Source organism: Chrysoperla carnea, chromosome 3 (genome assembly GCF_905475395.1).
Source record: "Chrysoperla carnea chromosome 3, inChrCarn1.1, whole genome shotgun sequence".
Lineage (NCBI taxonomy): Eukaryota > Metazoa > Arthropoda > Insecta > Neuroptera > Chrysopidae > Chrysoperla > Chrysoperla carnea.
The window spans coordinates 93,057,160-93,076,101 of NC_058339.1; the positions used below are offsets into that span (position 1 = coordinate 93,057,160).

The following is an 18,942-nucleotide window of genomic DNA, read 5'->3' on the forward strand; positions in this document are numbered from 1 at the left end:
TGTGGCCTCGAGATATCAGACGAATAAGCAGGTAAGTCGTTTGTTGTTTAGTAATTGATTAAAATCGATTAAGATCGAAAAAGTTGGTTTTTCCGGGTAGTTTATGTACCTTTAAGATAAATATATTTCAGAATAAAAGTGGTAGTTTCATTTGAGGCCCGATTTCTGCATCAAAAATTTAAAAATTTCACTTGTTGCTAAAATATCATGCTCGTAGAAGTTTAGACGAAGAGATTAAGCCCCGAGAAACCGCTCTACCATGAGAAAAGTTTTTACGAAAAGTATCATTATTAAAAATGCAATATTCCGAAAAATTTTCAAAATTTCTTGTTAAAAAAAGAACTGAAGATTTGTGAACCTATTACTCATAACTTCACTAAATATGAACTTTAAAATCCAAAAAGAACAAAAGTTATAAGCAAATGTAAAACCGACTGTTTTCGCTAATTTTTTTAAGTTTTCTCGGCACCTACGCATCCAAATCGGTCTTACCAGATGTCAATCGATAGGTTTTTTTTTGAGATCTAGAACTTTCTGATGGGAATTTTGTGAAATTTTCCGATTTTGCCTCCTTTTTTTGCTCTGGCTCATGGAGGTTAGAGAGATCTTTATAACCTCCATGCTCTGGCTATTGGGGTATTATATGTGTTTGAGATCCCAAACTATTTCTTATTCTATTTACAAACCTTTCCCTTATAAATCGCTTACACAATTCATATCTAGAGTGCTGCACCTACTTACAATTTACCAAATACATAATATTAAATCAAATTTAAATTTTGTATACCAGTGTAAACTAGTTTTGATTGGTTCATTTAAAAACATGCGCCATTGATGAAAAGTCACATTTGGCTTGAAAATATTTTAGATACAATATCGTACATCGTACTTGTCATTCCAAGATAGTGACGACTGACTGTGACTCGTGAAGTGAATGTTCTATTTATGTTTATGTTATGTGATTATTATTAATAATCATGTCAATTCATTATAATTATTAATTTTATTAAAAAAAAGACAATGTATCGTCCATTAAATAAATAAAATAAATAAATTCAATTAAATTATTTAAAAAAAAATGACTTGTTTACTTATAAATATTTATAATAAAGTACCTAAATCCATACAAAATCAAAGTTTATTAAAATCAATTGCATATACATTATTTGATAAATATAAACAAAACTCATTGAATATTAATAATAATAATTTATTATGGACCAGTGTTTATAAACAAAGTGCATCTTCAGCAGCGGTTCGACATGATTCTTTACAAAATTTAACGAAAGTTCAAGCACAAGAATTAGCGTTACGTTTAACGAACGAAGAACGACAGTTACTTTTAAATGCGTTACAAGAGTATCAATCGAAAATTATTAAAGATGAATATGAAGGTAATCAATTAATTAATAAATTTACATATTTTATTATAGTTTTTGTAGGTGGTGATTGAATTAATTGTTTTTAGTGGTGACTTCATTCATATTAATATTTTATTTACAGGTGCTTAATGAGTTTTATATTAATCATTGGTTTTCTTACTAATTTAAAATTTGACAGAGTATTTATATTTAATAAAATAAACCGACCATGCTCAGTTTGTTTTTTATTTTTATGGGTCTAGATTAGATAAAACTTGTTGCATGTTGAATTACAGGGAGTAAATAATAATAATAAATATTATTTCATTTACTTTGTATGGCGGTAAATTTTAAAATAATTAATTTGATTTAAAATGTTTACTAAACAAATATACCGTGTGTTCATTTCAAAAGTGTCCATACTTCATAACTCTTGACCTGTTATTAATATATTATTGTTTTGAAAGTGAAAACACGCCGATTTAGGTATCGAGAGGGAATTTAAATAATGGTACATAGAGAATTTAAGGTTTCACGCTTGGACACCCTAGGTTAGGTTAGAGTGGCTGTCCTGGGGTGGGACACACTTAGACCATAGGTAAATGGGTTGGCCCATCCCCGGCCACTACTCAATGAACCATTTGGAGCTGTTTAAGAACAGCAGAAGAGCTTTGACGTCTACTGACTTTAGGTGGGAGAGGTCGTCAAAGAGAGGCTGGTTCAAGTAAGTCCATCCCCTCATGACAAGAGCTGGACAGTGACAGAGAAGATGAGACATTGTCTCCTCCTCGTCACCACTGTGTGACAGCTCCTGCAGTAGTCGTGATACACTGCCAGGCCTAAGCGTTCAGCATGCTTGCCGCCCTAACTTTGTTATAGTTCATTTGAAAGGGCACACAATTCTCTCTTCAACCATGATAAAAAATGAATCCCATCAGGTCAAGAGTTGTTAAGAGTGGATACTCTTGTAATAAACACACTGTATGATTTGAAGACGCATTAATAATGCGCACAGGTAATAAATATACTGCAGGTGATTATGCTGAATTTTATCAATGTGTACACGTGCGCATTCCCATTTTTTTATAGGTATTTACAAAAATTTTTCTTGTTGATTTATAGGCTGAAGTTCAGAAAACTTTTATTATCAAAATTTTCTATTGGCACCGTGCATGGGTGTTATTTCAGGCGTTTCCATGGTAACGATATACTACTTTTTTAATATAATTGTATGGGTAGACATATCAGTTTATGGATTGTATATGTATATGTTTACCTTTTTATTTTCACAATTTCTAATGCAATAATTTTAAATAATTGTTCTTTTTCAATAATTGTAATTTATCATTTACTATACCATTCACATGTAAACAATCGAAAATGACAGCCTTCTTTAACGCCAAAATTATCCAAGGGGAATGAGTTATGATTTGTTTGAAATTTTGGTAAAATTTTGTGTTTTCATTTAATATTTTTGAGTATATCTATGAATACTAAACGAAACTATTATCAGAGTTATGTCCAGTAGTGTCACCTATGAGTACTAAACTAAACTACTATCAGAGTTATATCCAGTAGTGTCATCTATGAGTACTAAACCAAACTATTATGACGATCATACTATTAATGACGTATATATTGTATGACGTATTTTCCTATATAAACTTTCATTGATGGATTATCCTCTAAACTCCCTCGCACATCCCATGCACATGAGTCTGATGTAATTTAATAAATAATGATTAAGACTCATTTCTACAGATACAAAAAAAAGATTACCTTTATAATAAATAAACATTTTATTATAAGGTATGTTTAAAGAAATCTTTTCAATATACTGGGATATTGTACCGTTGTACGTATAGTATAAAGTATTTATTTTTATTATTTTTTGTAATTCAAACTTTATCCTCAAATATGTTGCATATAATCCAGCGTTTCTAAACTGTTTCGACATTTCACCAATCGTAGTAAAACTGTTAGTAATTCGACATTTTACTAATTATGTAAGAAGTTTTTTGTTTGTATTGACTTTATAGCCGTGGAGCCCGTGACAGGAAAAATACACTTTCGCAGATTTGGAAATTTCGCATATGAATCAATGCTATTTAACGATAGGTACAATATGTACTAGGTGTGCCAGGGTTTATCCTGGAAGATATATTTTTTGCCAGAATTTTTTTATTTTGTACTTGTGTGACAGATATTTTGGTCAAGTTTTGAGCTGTCACACCGAGATATTTCGAAATTAGAATATTAAAAATCGGTGTGCAAGGTCTTTCTGCCTCGATAAGAGTTGTCACACTAAATTTTTCTTGAAAATAGATAAAATTTGCGGTAAAATGGTCTCTTACAAATTAATTTCCATGAAAGTGTAAAATACTTGTAATAAAAAATATTTGTGCCAGGATAAACTCTGGCACACCTAGTACATATTGTACCTATTGTTAAATAGCATTGATTCATATGCGAAATTTTGAAATCGAGTGCAATTTTACTGCCACGGGCTCCCCACTTATTAGTAGATACTTTTTAGTAAATTTTCAAAAAAATTATAAAGCTAAAAAGACATATAACTTCATTTTCGAATCAAAGTATTTTGATGATAAAAATTATTCGTAATATTATATAAGTAAAGAAATAATCACTCCTTTTCATCAGATAATTAAAATTAAATTCGTAATCTATTAAAGAAGTAATTAGAAGACTTTAGGGTTGAGAATTGCTGATTTATATACTATACTACTGCTGACGTTTAAAGGGACTACCACTACATATAGAAAGATGAGTATGGCATTTCGGTCGATAATTTAATGTAGGAATTGTGTAGCAGGAGAAGCTATTTTTAGATTTTGTAACACATGTAGTGTGAGCGCTTGTAATTGTGTTTATACAAAAAATTTTATATAAAATACAATTTGGATGTATATACCTTTTATAATTGGCTTGCATAATCTACGTCCTAAGTCTGTCTTGTGTTAGTTCATTTTCTTTATATTAAAAGCTTTAGGATTCAAAAGCTTCCTTCATTATATTAGGTCATAAAGTTAATAAAAATAAGAAAATCTTTTTTCGAGTAAGAAAACATTTTATTACGTTAAAATGGGATGTTCAGTCACTATTTTTCAAGAAGTTAATTCTGCGAGCTACAGAAAATTAACTTTTGCAAAATTGTACGCATCGACCTCTTAACCGCGTTGAATATTGAGCGAGGTTAAATCGTTTAGCCGATCTTCAAACATTGTCAATCTAAGGTATGCTTTGAGACAACGCAAAGTTGAAAAGGAGCGTTCATTGTTCGCAGTTGTCGCAGGTAAAATTGCCAAAACGCGAATATATATTCATTATAAATATCGATTATCACCAGAAATATCGTGGGTATCGCTAACCAGTATGAGCCTGGCGACCATATTGCATGGATTCGTCCGCCATAACTATTGCTAACGTTACTATTCCCTCAATGTCTTATATCTCGGAAATTATTGGGTCTACAGAGACCATAGTCTCATATAGTAGCAAATTTAGCCTCCTTTAAAAAAAGTCCTGAAAAGGTATTATAAAAAACTAGTCTTTTAGGGTTATAATCGCTGGAATCTGAAAAAAACCAGGGTCAAATACTTGACAAAACTGGCGCAAAGTACCCTGTACTTTCAGACGACAAGATTACTGGATTATCTCTAACTCATATAAAATATTTAAAAGGTTTTTTGCGTGTCGGTATAATTTTTTATGAAAAATTTGTTTTATGCGTCATGTATGATATAATATAAACAAATTTATTCTGTAAATCTCTTTATAATTTCAAGTGTTGAACAAAAGACCTAGAATTTATTATAGTACTGAAGCTGTGGTAGCAGAACCGTACATTCCATTGCTGAATCACACAACGTAGGATGAAATTTAGGTGGACAGTGGGAGAAAAACGTTAAGAAATATTTCACGTAACTTGAATATGCATTCTGAAACCGGGAAAACACAAAAATGATTGCTAAACAAGCCGTGATGTAAGTTTGCCGGAGAATAGTCAGGACACAGCTCCAGTACTATAAAATGTATATAAAAGATCTATAATATACAGAATGATTTTTTAAGTAGTATCCACTCTTTTATTTCTAAAAATAGGGATGGAAAAAAATTCTGAAAACTGTTTTTTACACGTAGCCGTTCTTCTTGATCAAAAAGAGGTCAAGTTTGTTTTTTAAAGTTATATTTCTTTAGATGCATTATAAAAAAATGATGTTACAATTAATTAGTTACAATTTTTTAACACCATGAAGTTAGTCGTTAAACGAAATGTCACTCACATTAGAGAAGGATAGATAGATAACAGATTAAGTGTCCTCTATGAGCCCAATCGATAAGCTTATATAGTTTGTCGTATTTAAGATGAAGACATCCTCATATTTTCGTTATTTATAGGAATATCGATTTTAAATTTTGGCAAAATATTAAGAATCGGCTCTATTTGTCATTTTTAGGAGGCTGAGTTCTGAGTTCGGTTTAGTATCTTAAAAAAATATGACAGGTATGACTGTGAAGTATAACTTGCGTACATTAGTAGTATTTCCCACTCCATTTTTGAAATATAATGGTGGAATCTTATAAAAAAAAAATCATTCTGTAATATGTAAAAAACAAATCCTCTTAGTTTTATTTCATAAAAGCTTACTTTCATTTTCATTGTAGTAATATTTTGGCATGAATTGAGGCTTTGAGAAAACTTACTGACAACTTATCATAAATATTTATAAGGGTATCTGTTCTGGATTCATTCATATCAAGTGAAAACTACCTTTAAAATGTTAGTACCTGTATCAACTACAAAATCTTTTACATCATCCCATTCAACAGATTTAGGTATCGTACGAATAAAATTGTAAGGGCTTTGTTTATTGTAATTTTTATGTTCAAGATTCCTTGGAAAAGATTTCTTATTTCAATTTTACGTTTTTAAAGAAATAACTCGATCATCTTAAACGAAATAAGCTGAATATTTCTACAATCTTTTATTTTGATAGTACAAATGTTGTCTCATTTTCGAAAATGCAGTATCGTGGTTTCCATATCTGGCAAATGGGCTAATATAAATGAATAATTACCAAGAAAATTGAAAAATACGACCCAAAATTAGTGGGTTATAAAAAAAAATTCATTCCAATACGATCAAATTTGGCCAAAATATTAAAAAAATTCATTTTTTGAACTTTATGACGTCAGAAAATCCAAAAAAAAGATTTTGCTCTACAATATGTAAATTTTATCCAATTTGGATCAATCAAGTATGAAATTCCACTAATTTTGGGTTATTATTTTCAAATATTTGGTCAAAATTAACGTATCTCGAATAAATTTCGAAAATACTGCATCGTGGTATCCACATTTGGCATAATGGCTAATATAAAGGAATAAATACCAGGAAAAATGAAAGAAATGACCCAAAATTAGTGGGTTGACCAAAATATCTAATAAATTGATTTTTTTGTACTTTATGACGTCATAAAAATCCAAAAAATATGATTTTGCTTTACAACACGCAACTATCTCGAATAACTTTTCGAAAATGATGATTTGTTGTTTTGTTCGGCAATAAAGATTTCTATCAATTGAAAACATGTGGGCAACTCCTAGACAGTTGCCTACTCTCCCGAATGATAATTTGGCTCCGTCCATTACGTCAATCAAACTATATTGAACAGTGTGTATTTCCTTACCCTTCAAATTTCCACTTTTCATATACAATCAATAATAAGTAGTACATTCGCGAAATTGTACTACAATGATAGATTCTCAAACAGCGGTTGAATTGTAATTTTTATACGCCATTTCCTATTTACGTTATAATATGTTTGTTGTATTCTGCGCCAGAGATAAGAGGGAAAACAATTTTACGTTTGTTTGATTTGATTCGCTTTTATTTAAAAGAAAAAAATAATTGGAAAATCTAAGCGGATCAGAATTGAATATTATAAATATATTTACAAGATAGATACGAGCATGTCGATATAGAATTCTAGAACCAATCATGAATACGCAAAACCATACATTTTATTTTTATTTTTGTATTAGTATTTCATATACACGGTGTCTACTACTTAAGTTGAGAACATATGGAAATCTTTTTTTTATAAGGTTTAAGTTAAGTTACCTATTTAAGTTTTACCTACTTATACATAATTCCAAAATTTTAGCGTTAATGCAGAGGTGATAAAATTGGTGATAAAATTAAAATTAATATTTTTTTTAGAGTTATATTGGGTGTATTATTAAAACTAATACTGTCCATTTTTATTTCAGAATAAAATAAGAATCAACAACAATTTTTGCGACATAAGATTATATTTCATTTGATTTGATTTGATTTTTTTAAATTATTTTTGGGTGATATTAAAGTAACACTTTTTTTGAATAAATTTTTTATTAAAATTTTTCTAGGTCAATTGGCAGCATCACGTTGGAGAAGTAAATTTGGTAGACCAAGTAAATTACCCACTTTAGGTGATGTGGATCCTACTGGGACATTTTGTCCTATGCCAGAAGATTGGTTATTACGGAAGTATGGTATGATATAATATAAAGGCACATCCAAGAGTATGTGACATAAAACATATGTACTATCTAACGCTTTGTAATTTGTTATACAAGGTGTTCTGTAAGTACCGCACACTTTTGGTTGCATCAGGTAGTAAATAAAATTCTAAGACGAAAAGTCCTCTTTCATTTTTTTGATCCGATACACGGATAGTTAGCTATTAATTAAAATAGGTAGCCAATCAGAAGCATTGTAACTAAAAATAAAAACCATTCAACGAAGACTTTTCGTTTTAGAATTTTATTTTCTACCTGATGCAACAAAAGCGTGCGGTATTTACGGGACACCCCGTATACTAATACATAACGCAACAGTTTTTCGAGCTTCATAACAAATCATTTTACTAATTTCTTATGTCATTAGAATAATTAATTAATATTTCTTAATTATTAATCAATTGTCATACCTATTTTAACTTAAATATTTATATAAATTATTCATTAAATTGAACCATTTCGGTCTTGATCGTTAATATTTTGTGAAAAACTGTTTTCCAGTTCCTGTTTTAATTAGTACGAATTATTTTCGCCAGTTGGCGTAGTTGCATTTTCCAGTTATTAAAACATGCATACATATTTTTAGATGTAAAAAAGTTGTCTTTATGTATGTACAAAATTCTAGTACAGGCTTTCTATTAGAATAATTAGTCTATTCTATGTGTTTTTCTATTTTCTAATTTTCTCTAAAAGTTATGCATTCATTTCAAAATATTAGAACTAAACTAACTAACAAAAAGTTTTAATTAAAACTTTTTATGTTCCATTTAACCAGAAAATTTAGAAAAAAAAGTACACAATAGAAATTAGAATTTCATCAGGGAATGGAGAACGAACATTTTTTGTCGGGCGTTTTCATTTCTCTTTTGAAAAATTCTTTTAAAACTGTCTGTAACTTTAAAATTATCATGAAAAATAAAAAATAAAAATAGTTTTTCTATAAAACTTATATATGCTATTTTCATTTTTGTCAAATAAAAAAGAAAACATTTTTTTTTCACAATCCCAATTAATGACCAGTGACAGACAATACAGGACATAAAAATCACAGTTAGAATGGAATCACCTATACCATGTGTGTTTGTACCATCTAGGCATATACATATCTGTAGTATGACAGAATACATTCGTTTGGTAACGCATCTAAGCGAGAGGTATTATATACATGTATTGAACATTAGTTGGTAGACGCTTGGAGAGTGGGAGTTTTTTAGTTGCAGATAACTAGTAAGTTCATCAAAACTCCCACTCTCTGCATGCATACAACGGAAGACCTGTCTTATCGTATCTGTAGTCTTACAATACATGTATATAATACCTCTCACTTAGATGCATTACCAAACGGATGTATTCTGTCATACTACAGACATGTATATGCCTAGATGGTACAAACACACATGGTATATTCTTCTGCTCTTTTAACATTAAAATTTAAGCCTTACAGTACAAGGCATATTGACTGGACTGCAGTAATTTTTCCAACACATAAACGTAAAAGAAATTATTTTTTTAACATTTATAATGAAAATTTTAATTATATCGAAAGCAGAAAAACATTTCATTGTAAAAATGACCTGTAGCATAAGTTATTTAAAAAAAGAATGGAATTATTTTATGAATAATTTATACATTTATTACAAATTCATAGCTTTAGGTGATGATGCTGAAAACAGGAGCGAGCGAACAAGCGAGCGTGGTCAACGATGCTTTGTTAAACATTGATATATGTATTTATTATTAATATATTCTTATTATTATTATTTATTATCTAAAAATACACAAAATAAATAACATAATATGTAATTTATTTTGCTTTCACGCTCTCTTCATCATCATTTAATTATCATCTACGCTACACTACGCATCAATATAACTTACTACGCTACGCTCAAACTCAAACTAATTGTCAACCATTAATTATAATATTATTACTAACATGTATTATAAATATTGTGCCGTGAGTAAAATACATTTTCATTTAAATTTCATAGATGGATGTTTTCTTCGCTCTTCTTATTTAATATTTTCATTTCATTCTACGCATATGCATGTTTTATTTGTTCACATTAATATAGTTCTATGGTTTTTCAATTATTATTACACAAAAGTTGTTGAAGGAACTTTATTTTTGTTTAAATGCAATTAAACAAATTGATTGTGTCAGCTTCGGCGCACGACTGGAGTTTACTCCTTAAGTGTTATGTTGTGTCCGTCAGGTTATTATCAGTTTCAAACAATAGTTGTTTTGTCTGTTATACTTTTCCTATGTAGTATAATTTACATATCATAGCCCGAAAAAACCCGAAGACGTACGATGTACGTTGACTGAGTAGCTATGTAATCATTCTGTATCAGTGGGTAACAACTACACTGTTTGCTGTGTCCGTTAGGTTATTATCAGTTTCAAACAATAGATGCTTTGTCGACAGTACACAAGTATACAAATTATACACACACATTAAAAAAACGAGGTGATTCGATCACTAGATTTTACTAATTGTTTTCTTCGAATTCTTTGAACATTCTGTATAGTAAAAACCTAGAATGAGTACATCTATAATTGTTGCACTTTTATTTATTTGAACACACTGTAAAATCTATATCTATAACTACACAAATAGTAATGGCTTGGAAGCACAACACTTATCTATCTTGAAAACACAATCACGTTCAAGATATCCCAGCACGGATTTCATTTCATAATAAAACCAACTCAATTATTATTTAATTGAGTCGATCAAATCGTAAATGAGTATTTTTTATCGATTATATATATGATACTATCCGTTATCCGTCTGAACAGTTCTGAGTTTAATATTGTGTAGATCTATGGACAAAAACTTTGTGGAACCTACATGTTGAAGTTAGTTACAATTTTTTAACACCATGAAGTTAGTTAATCAACGAAATGTCACTTACAATAGACAAGGATAGACAAATGACAGATTAAGTATCACTCTTTGAAAAAATTCTAACTGGAATTGGCAAGAGCGTGGGAACCACCTCTCAAAGAGGATTTAGAAGGATAATCTTTCTTTATGGAAAACTCTCGGAACAGTTTTGATTGTCGAACTGATTCCATAAGGAGTAAGAAGGGCGCAACTATAATTTCCACATTCATTTTAAAAATGTGATAAAAACGGATACAATTTATTTCTAATATAATCGACCTTAAAAACTGAAGCTTAATCAAATTTAAGGTTAAGAACTCGAATGAAATCCTATATCTGTGCCTGTTATGCCTGGCCTCAGTTGTGTCTAATAGAAAAACTAATACTTTGTTCTAATTTAATTAATCCTAGAATTTTAATTTTGTTCTTTAGCCGAAAAAGTTCCAAAACCCAGCACTAAAGATTTATGGAGTTGTAAGTATTAAAATAAAATCGAAATTTATTTCATGGAATTTATTAATTATTTTATATATTTTTCAGTGGCAATCACCAATGCTATCCCATTTATCGGATTTGGTTTCCTAGACAATTTTGTTATGTTACTTGCGGTAATAATTTATTTACAGTATGGAGTTCTGAAAAGCTGCATCCATTCGCATCCATGAGTATGAGAGAGTACATAGTACATCAAGCAATGTGTATAAGAAACATACTATTATATGTTTGCTTGTGTGTGTTTGTAGATTTATTAAAGTATTTATCACATATACATATTTATTTTGACCCACACATTCATATAAATGTTTCTCTCCATACATAAACATTTCTTTTTACCTACATTACCGACTAAAATATCTGATAACTTGTTTAATTCACACACAGATGGCATGACTATAGTTCGCAATATACTTTAAATAATTTAACATTAAAAGTACATTTTCATGAGAATTTATTCTACAGATTTCGTTAAATAATCGAAAGATGAAGCTTTTTAGAAGTCCAACAGCATTCTGAACTTGTTCTCATTGAATAAAGTGAGATAAATATACAATTTAAATTTACAGGGTGATTACATAGATTATCATCTGAATTCATTTTTGGTAATATCTACAATGGGAGCAGCTGCATTAGGTAATACTTTCTCAGATGTGCTTGGTATTGGATCCGCATATTATGTGGAACGGGCAGCGAATAAAATTGGATTTAAACCACCGAATTTAACACCAATTCAATTAGATATGAGAAGTTCAAGATGGGCAGCAAATCTGGTAATTTTCACTTTTTAATTTAACTCTTTCTATTCTCTCGTCAAGGTTTTCGTTCTTGTTGTTCTTAATTCTCATTTCTTTGGTTTTTATTCCGTTGATCTTCAGCCCCACTTTCCTCCCTTCATCTTCTTCTTCTTCTTCTAAATCTTTTATTTTTTATTTCATTTCGTTGATGTTGTGCGAGAGAAATCAAAAGTCATCGGCATAATCTATGTCTTCGAGTCTGTTGGTCATCTTTCACCTTGTTCCTCTGCGTTAGTTTTCATTAAATTTTCTTCATAACTCTGTCCAGAACCATTAAGAAGATTTTGACAGAAAACGGGCCAGTGAGATGCACCTACTTTATCTGCCTCTCTTTACTGCGATCAACCATTTGTCGACGACTTTGCATCTCTATGGTATTATTTCTATGGTTATACTTCTTCAGATGACATTTAACTTGTCATCTAACATCTATTCTTCTCTATGATTTCTTTTATCAACTAACTTCATGGTGTTTAAAAATTGTAACTGACTTTAACATGTAGTTTTCGTGTTACACTGTGCGCGCGCACTATAAAAACTAACTCTCATCATTTTTTTTCATAACACGCTTAAATAACTTCAAAAATTACAACAATCTGCCCTTTCTGCATAAGTTTTGGGGACATATATCAATATTTATTTGGTAATATTATTAAATTTTCAGGGACGTGTAATTGGTGTAACAATTGGTTGTTTCTTGGGTATGATACCATTACTATTCTCTTCACCGAAAGAGGTAGAAACAACAGAAACAACATCTATGACTTCAGCTGTGTGCTAATTAATCGTCCATGTCTATACAGAGTTAAGCGTTTGATGAGATTTAAGTGTATATAAAATTACTAATTATTATTTTAATTTTTAAAATACACTTGTTCCTTTTTATTAAGGTATTTCTAATGACATGCGATTAAAAATATTTCTGGCTTCTGGCCTCTGTTGGTTTCTATAAATTTTCAAAGTTGTCGTTATTGAAAATGTAAAGGATAGAAATCTATGCTACTTAGAAGACATTTTTGAACACTTTTAATTAGACGATTTTTTCTTATAGGCAATAACTTTGCAAAAAAGAGTAGACATATGTAAATAAAAAAATTAAGGATGCTTTGAGCCTAATTAGCATGTTATTAATAAATTAGTCTACCAAAAAAAACAAGAAACAAAGATTACTTTTAGACGAATATTTAGTTTAATCCAGAAGTGAATTGTGTACAAGTGACAACGTTGTTTAATTTACTCTGTGTGCTGATACCATGAGATGTACTCAGTATACGCAGATATGCAATATATGATAGTGTTCGTTTAGTGTAGTGTTGACAGATTTACTGAAGTAATTAGAGAACTATATTTTTTCTCATTCTAAGATATCACTTTCTGAATATAATTGTAGTCGATCCGTGGATCTTATATCACTTCCAAGGATTATCTTCCACTGGTTATCTTCTCTGTCACTGTCCAGCTCTTGCCACGAGGAGGTAGAATCCCTTTAGCCAGCCTTTCCTTGACGATCTCTCCGACCTGAGGTCCGTCGATGTTAAAGTACTCTTGCTGTTTTGAAACAGCTCCAAATAGTTCATTGAGTAGTGGCCGGGGATGGGCCAACCCCTTTGCGGTATCACAACGGACCCTGTGGTCTAAATGTGTCCCGCTTTCCCCAAGATATCGCTTTCTCTTTTATGTCGTTAGAAATATCTTAAATCGTTTACTGGCATGGTAAATAACAGTAAACGATGCCTGTGAATTGACTTGTTTTCATTATATTTATATATATTTTATTGAAATTTTTAATTAATTTAACAAAACTTTTTACAAACGTTAATAATTAATTGTACGACACATTTTTATTGTGAAAAAAAAAATTATAGATTTCATTCAATTAATGCGAAAGATATAAATTCAAAATCGATTATAACGACAATGAAGGCACCGATAATGGCGGTGCATATGTGCACATGTTGGTCGTTATTGTTCCCCTTTACTATTGTTTTCGGGATATAATAGTGCAGATAACTCCTTAACTATTGGGTTTTGGACAAAAGTGTATTAGGCAATTTCGATTTAAAATTGTTCAAAGAATACGCTCTTAAGCTAAGTTTATCGAGTCACGGAACACCCTGTATAGGTATTCAGTTTAGACCTTTCAGTTTTGTCGTTATAACCGGTTTTGGATGAAACACGAAAATTAATAATTTTCGATAAAATCGAATTTAATTGACCAAATAAAAAATAAATTTTATTATAGTATACGTATAGTATTTACTAAATGTTTTTCTATTCAGAAAGTTTTCCGTCTCTTCATTTAATTTCTAAAATGACCTGATCTGACAAGAAACACGTAAAAATTTCTTTTTGCTTTATGTCTTCTTTGAAATTGTTTTTAAGATTTAAAAATAAATGTTTTGTTTTAACAAATTTTTTGAAATTAGAAACATTGTATATATATTGTAATAATAAAAATTATAGTAAGTTACTTGGAATTAAAGCCCTCCCAACAAACAATCACTTGAATTAAGAGTTCCTGTCTTAAAAAATAAAAACCTCTATTAAAAATTAAACACCATTTTTCTTTTTTATACATCTCAGGAACCTTTTTAGAAGTTTACAAATACAAAAAAGGATGTCACTTGATTTCAAAATATATTTTCATTTTACAGGAACCTTTATTAGAAGTTAACAAGTACAACAATAGATGTCACTTGTTTGAAAAATATACTTTCATTTTACAGGAAGCTTTATTTGAAGTTAATAAGTATAAAAATAGATGTCCCTTGTTTGAAAAAATATACTTTCTTTTTACAGGAACCTTTACTTGAAGTTAACAAGTTCAAAAATAGATGTCACTTGTTTGAACACTATATTCTTTCATTTTACAGTAACCTTTATTTGAAGTTTACAAGTACAAAAATAGAGGTCACTTGTTTGACAAATGAACTTTTTACAGGTTACTTTAGTTCAAGTTTCGAATATAGTGACAGATGTCGGTACATGTACTATGGTAAGTATTATTTCCTATAACTTTATAGTATCCTATCGTATTGTTAATAAAGTTCCAAAATTTGATAAGCTTTTCCCTTTCAAAATTACAAGTTGATTTCTTTCTACCAAGTAAGCTGCAATCGGCAAATTTATTATTAAAATTTTCGGCTAAATTTATTTTTGGCTGAAAATAAGATAAAGGAACGATATCTCTTTCGGTATAATTGATCTGAGAACAATTGATGCGCGACAATTAATTTTATGATAGGGTACCAAAAAGCTTAAGAGTAAATTCTTTAAGATATTTTCTACTTTTGTAAAATACAAAATTTTTATTTATACAAAATAATTATAATAAGAATTATTACAATTGCAATTAAATTTATTAATTTTAATCAATATAACACAAGTTAATTAATTAATTATTTATTTAAAAGTTAAGTTAGTTAGCTGTCTTGGTACTCTTGGTGGTATGATGAGTTGATTGACGTCATGTCACGTCACGTCATACATAAAAAATAAAATAATAGTGATAATAATGATAATTAATTGATTGATACACATTCTTTTAAAATGTTTTTTAGAATTAATTAATAAAATTTTCCAGTTGCATCATATTATCAATCTTCAATACTATTGTTATTATTTTTATGATGAAATCAATCAAATCATTCATTCTTTTAGATATTTGTTTATAAATAGTTAAAATATGCGTTTTTTCCAAACGCATCTGAATGAAAATAGTGCAAATTATTCTTCATTTAATAAATTAATTTGAATTTTAATGTATCTATAAAATTTAAAGTAGTCCGGTCGTCACGTGACTAGTCTACTAGGCAATTTGTGTGACGTAAATGTAAAAAAATGTCGAAAAAGCGTCAAAAACCAAATTTTTTTAAGTTTTCTTCTCGGAAAGCGCCGTAAGATTTTTTTTATGCATAAACAGAATCTGTGATAAATTTTCGTCATGGTGAAAGCTTTTTTGAAGCTCAAAATGTAAAAACCCCATTTCTGGGAAAGAATTTCAATTCATTTTTTTGTGATTCAATCTTCTATATTATTATTCTAGCAAGTTTTATTCCTGTCCTACCCTTATCTTCCTTATTCCTTTACTAAATTCCTCGATTCACTCTTTTTAAGCTTACTATGTCTAGATTTGACGAAAAATATATACTTAGGGTTTAAATTGTACCGCTTAGTAAAAAACACGCTAGACAAATAATTTGAACGTAAAAATAAAGTTTATCAGGCAAACATGTTAGCTTGTACAGATGCTCTTCTAATACTGTAGACATAAATTAGTATTTTTAATACATGTTCTCCTAATATTAATTTAAGAACTTTTGACTTTTTTCACCACTTTCCTACGAAATTTGTTGTTTGTTCTTTTTAGCTACAAGTACAGGGTAGCCGCGAGTTACGGTAACTACGGAAGCGGAATTCCGTACGAGTCGAGTTAGTTTACAAATATATTTTAAATTAAATTACTTTAATAACTTTAAAAAAACCGAAATGGAAATTATTGATATTATCAAGTAAATAATAAAAATTAAAATAATTATGTGATATTATTAATTTTAATATCACATAATTATTAATATTTAATATTAAATATTATTTAATATTTATATTATTTATATGATAACAGATTGAACAGGTAACAGAACAGGTAAATATTAATAATTATATTAATTGATATAATAGATTGATTCATTGATTCATTGACCATGGACCTTATTTTTTTATTTCATAATATAATGTAATATTATATCAATATTGAATTTTAATATTTTATCAATGACCAGAGTTTTATTAAAACACTTACCTTACTTACCTTCTTTGCATAATTATCATTTTATTTAGTTATTGAAATAAATATAAACTAGCTCAATCCGTGCGGAATTTTGCTCCCGTAGTTACCATAATCCATGGCTACCCTGTGTCCGTGAATAAAAACAACAACAACTAATTTTTCCTAAAAATTACTACTTTACTCCTTATTATCGCGTTAAAAAATTGGACGGGTTAATTTTTTTTTAATTCTGAGGAATTAATAAATAATGAGGAATAGGAATTCAATATATTTGAGAGAAAGTATTAAAAAAGGTGGAAAATATAGAAAAAAAAATAATTTTTACATTTTGTTTTATTAAATTTTTCATAAAATTTACAATTTGAATTCGGTTGAGTTTTTTTTTACATAGAAAATTCATTTGTTTTTTTTACATAAAAATAAAAGAAAAAATTAATCAAAAGAAAAACAAAATAAAAATACTGAAAGATAAATAAATAAATTCAATATAAAAATAAATAAATTAAGATCAAAATAAAATTAGTGGAGAAAAGGCTTTTTTTTAGTAAATACAAACTTTGTCCATGACTTTATGGACAGCGTCTGAAATAGTTTACTTTTTTTGAGTTTTATTTTGAATGTAGAATAAGATTTTTTTAGTTTAATTCTTTTTTTTTTTTAAATAAAATTTTTATAAAATAAATATTTTGTTATAAAAAAATACACATATAATTGGTTGTTGGTGTGGTGACTACCGGTACTAAAGCCAATTTTACATGAATCGAGCGAGAATCAATTTGATTCTGTACTTGAGCCGTGTAAATCAGGCTTAACACACACTTCTAATAAAATGTAAACAGACTACATTCTAAAGCTACAGTTACACTACACACTACACACTACAGTACAGTACAGTTCTACAGCTACAGCTACAGTTTACACTAGACGATTATTTTTAAAGTATATTAAGTATATTCGGCACCATTTGAAAAACAATATTAACTACAGCTAACAACTTTAAAAATAATATAAATCTGATCTACAATGATTATAAGAATATTTTTAATGTTTCAGTGTAGGTAAAGCAGTTAGTTTCTCCCAATTTAAAAAATAATAGTATTACTGCTCACTAATAGATGGAAGTAAGTGTCAAATTTTTCAGTTTTTCCTAAAAAAACGACATTTTTCGTCCAAAAAACCTCCAGCATACTAATTTTAGTGAAAATCTTTTGAGCCGTTTCCGAGATTGCTGATATATATATATATATAATATATGCAAGCGTTGCTCGTTAAAATGATTGGGAAATTATTTTTCCCTTCTGCATTAAGTTTGAGCCAATATATTGTTCGTAAAATAGTTTCAATTTGAAATGCTTATAATCATTGCAAATTATCAAAAATTTAATGATGAAATGTTTTTTTTAGGAGTGCATTAAACATTAGTCAAAACTGAATTAGAGGTAAATTGAATTGAACAAATTACAATAATTGAAAATCAATAGTTAATTAAATTATTTAAAATTCTTTGGTTTCAAATCAAATCATCAAAATTTTGATATCTAAACTTTCACATAAGCCAATGCCTTCAACTAAGGCCAATTTATAATTTTACTAAAACGCGGATATAAAAAGTTTTTGAATGTCGTCAAAAACGTGGTAAATTTTTGACATTTTTAACTGTTCGAATTTCAATTAATGTAATTAAACAAAGCAAAAAAAATCAATAATTATTTTACAGTAGAATCCCATATTAATTTTTTAATGGCCCATAAAATTATTCTCAATAATTAATTTATTTTGAATTTTAATTTAAAACTTATTAAACTGGAATGTTACCTATCTCTATAGTAATAATAAAATCTATATAATTTTTTAAAGGGATTCTACTGTATTTTCATAGAACTATTGTCATAAAAAATATATATAAGTACTCTATTGTTTAATAATAGACACGTTAAAAAAATACTGAATTAATTATGCCTTTATTTCTTCATATTATGATTAATTTTGGATTAAAAAATTAAACGAAAAACTTATTTTTTTTG

General features: G+C 28.8%; 1 protein-coding gene across 1 annotated transcript; it reads left to right on the forward strand.

Annotated features, from left to right (window-relative positions):
* The first annotated feature begins 259 nt into the window (after nt 1-259).
* LOC123296370 (transmembrane protein 65) lies at nt 260-13,008 on the forward strand. The gene is made up of 7 exons (XM_044877832.1): nt 260-281; nt 1,167-1,394; nt 7,794-7,919; nt 11,270-11,311; nt 11,378-11,445; nt 11,902-12,105; nt 12,794-13,008. The coding sequence occupies exons 1-7, from the start codon at nt 260-262 to the stop codon at nt 12,908-12,910; spliced, it is 807 nt and encodes a 268-aa protein (XP_044733767.1). The 3' UTR covers nt 12,911-13,008.
* The last annotated feature ends 5,934 nt before the right edge of the window (nt 13,009-18,942 follow it).

Coding starts and splice junctions, on each gene's coding strand:
- LOC123296370 (XM_044877832.1), top strand. CDS start 260: ATGAGAAAAGTTTTTACGAAAA. Junction 7,920..11,269: donor TTGGTTATTACGGAAGTATG/GTATGATATAAT, acceptor TTTGTTCTTTAG/CCGAAAAAGTTCCAAAACCC. Junction 11,446..11,901: donor ATTTTGTTATGTTACTTGCG/GTAATAATTTAT, acceptor TTAAATTTACAG/GGTGATTACATAGATTATCA.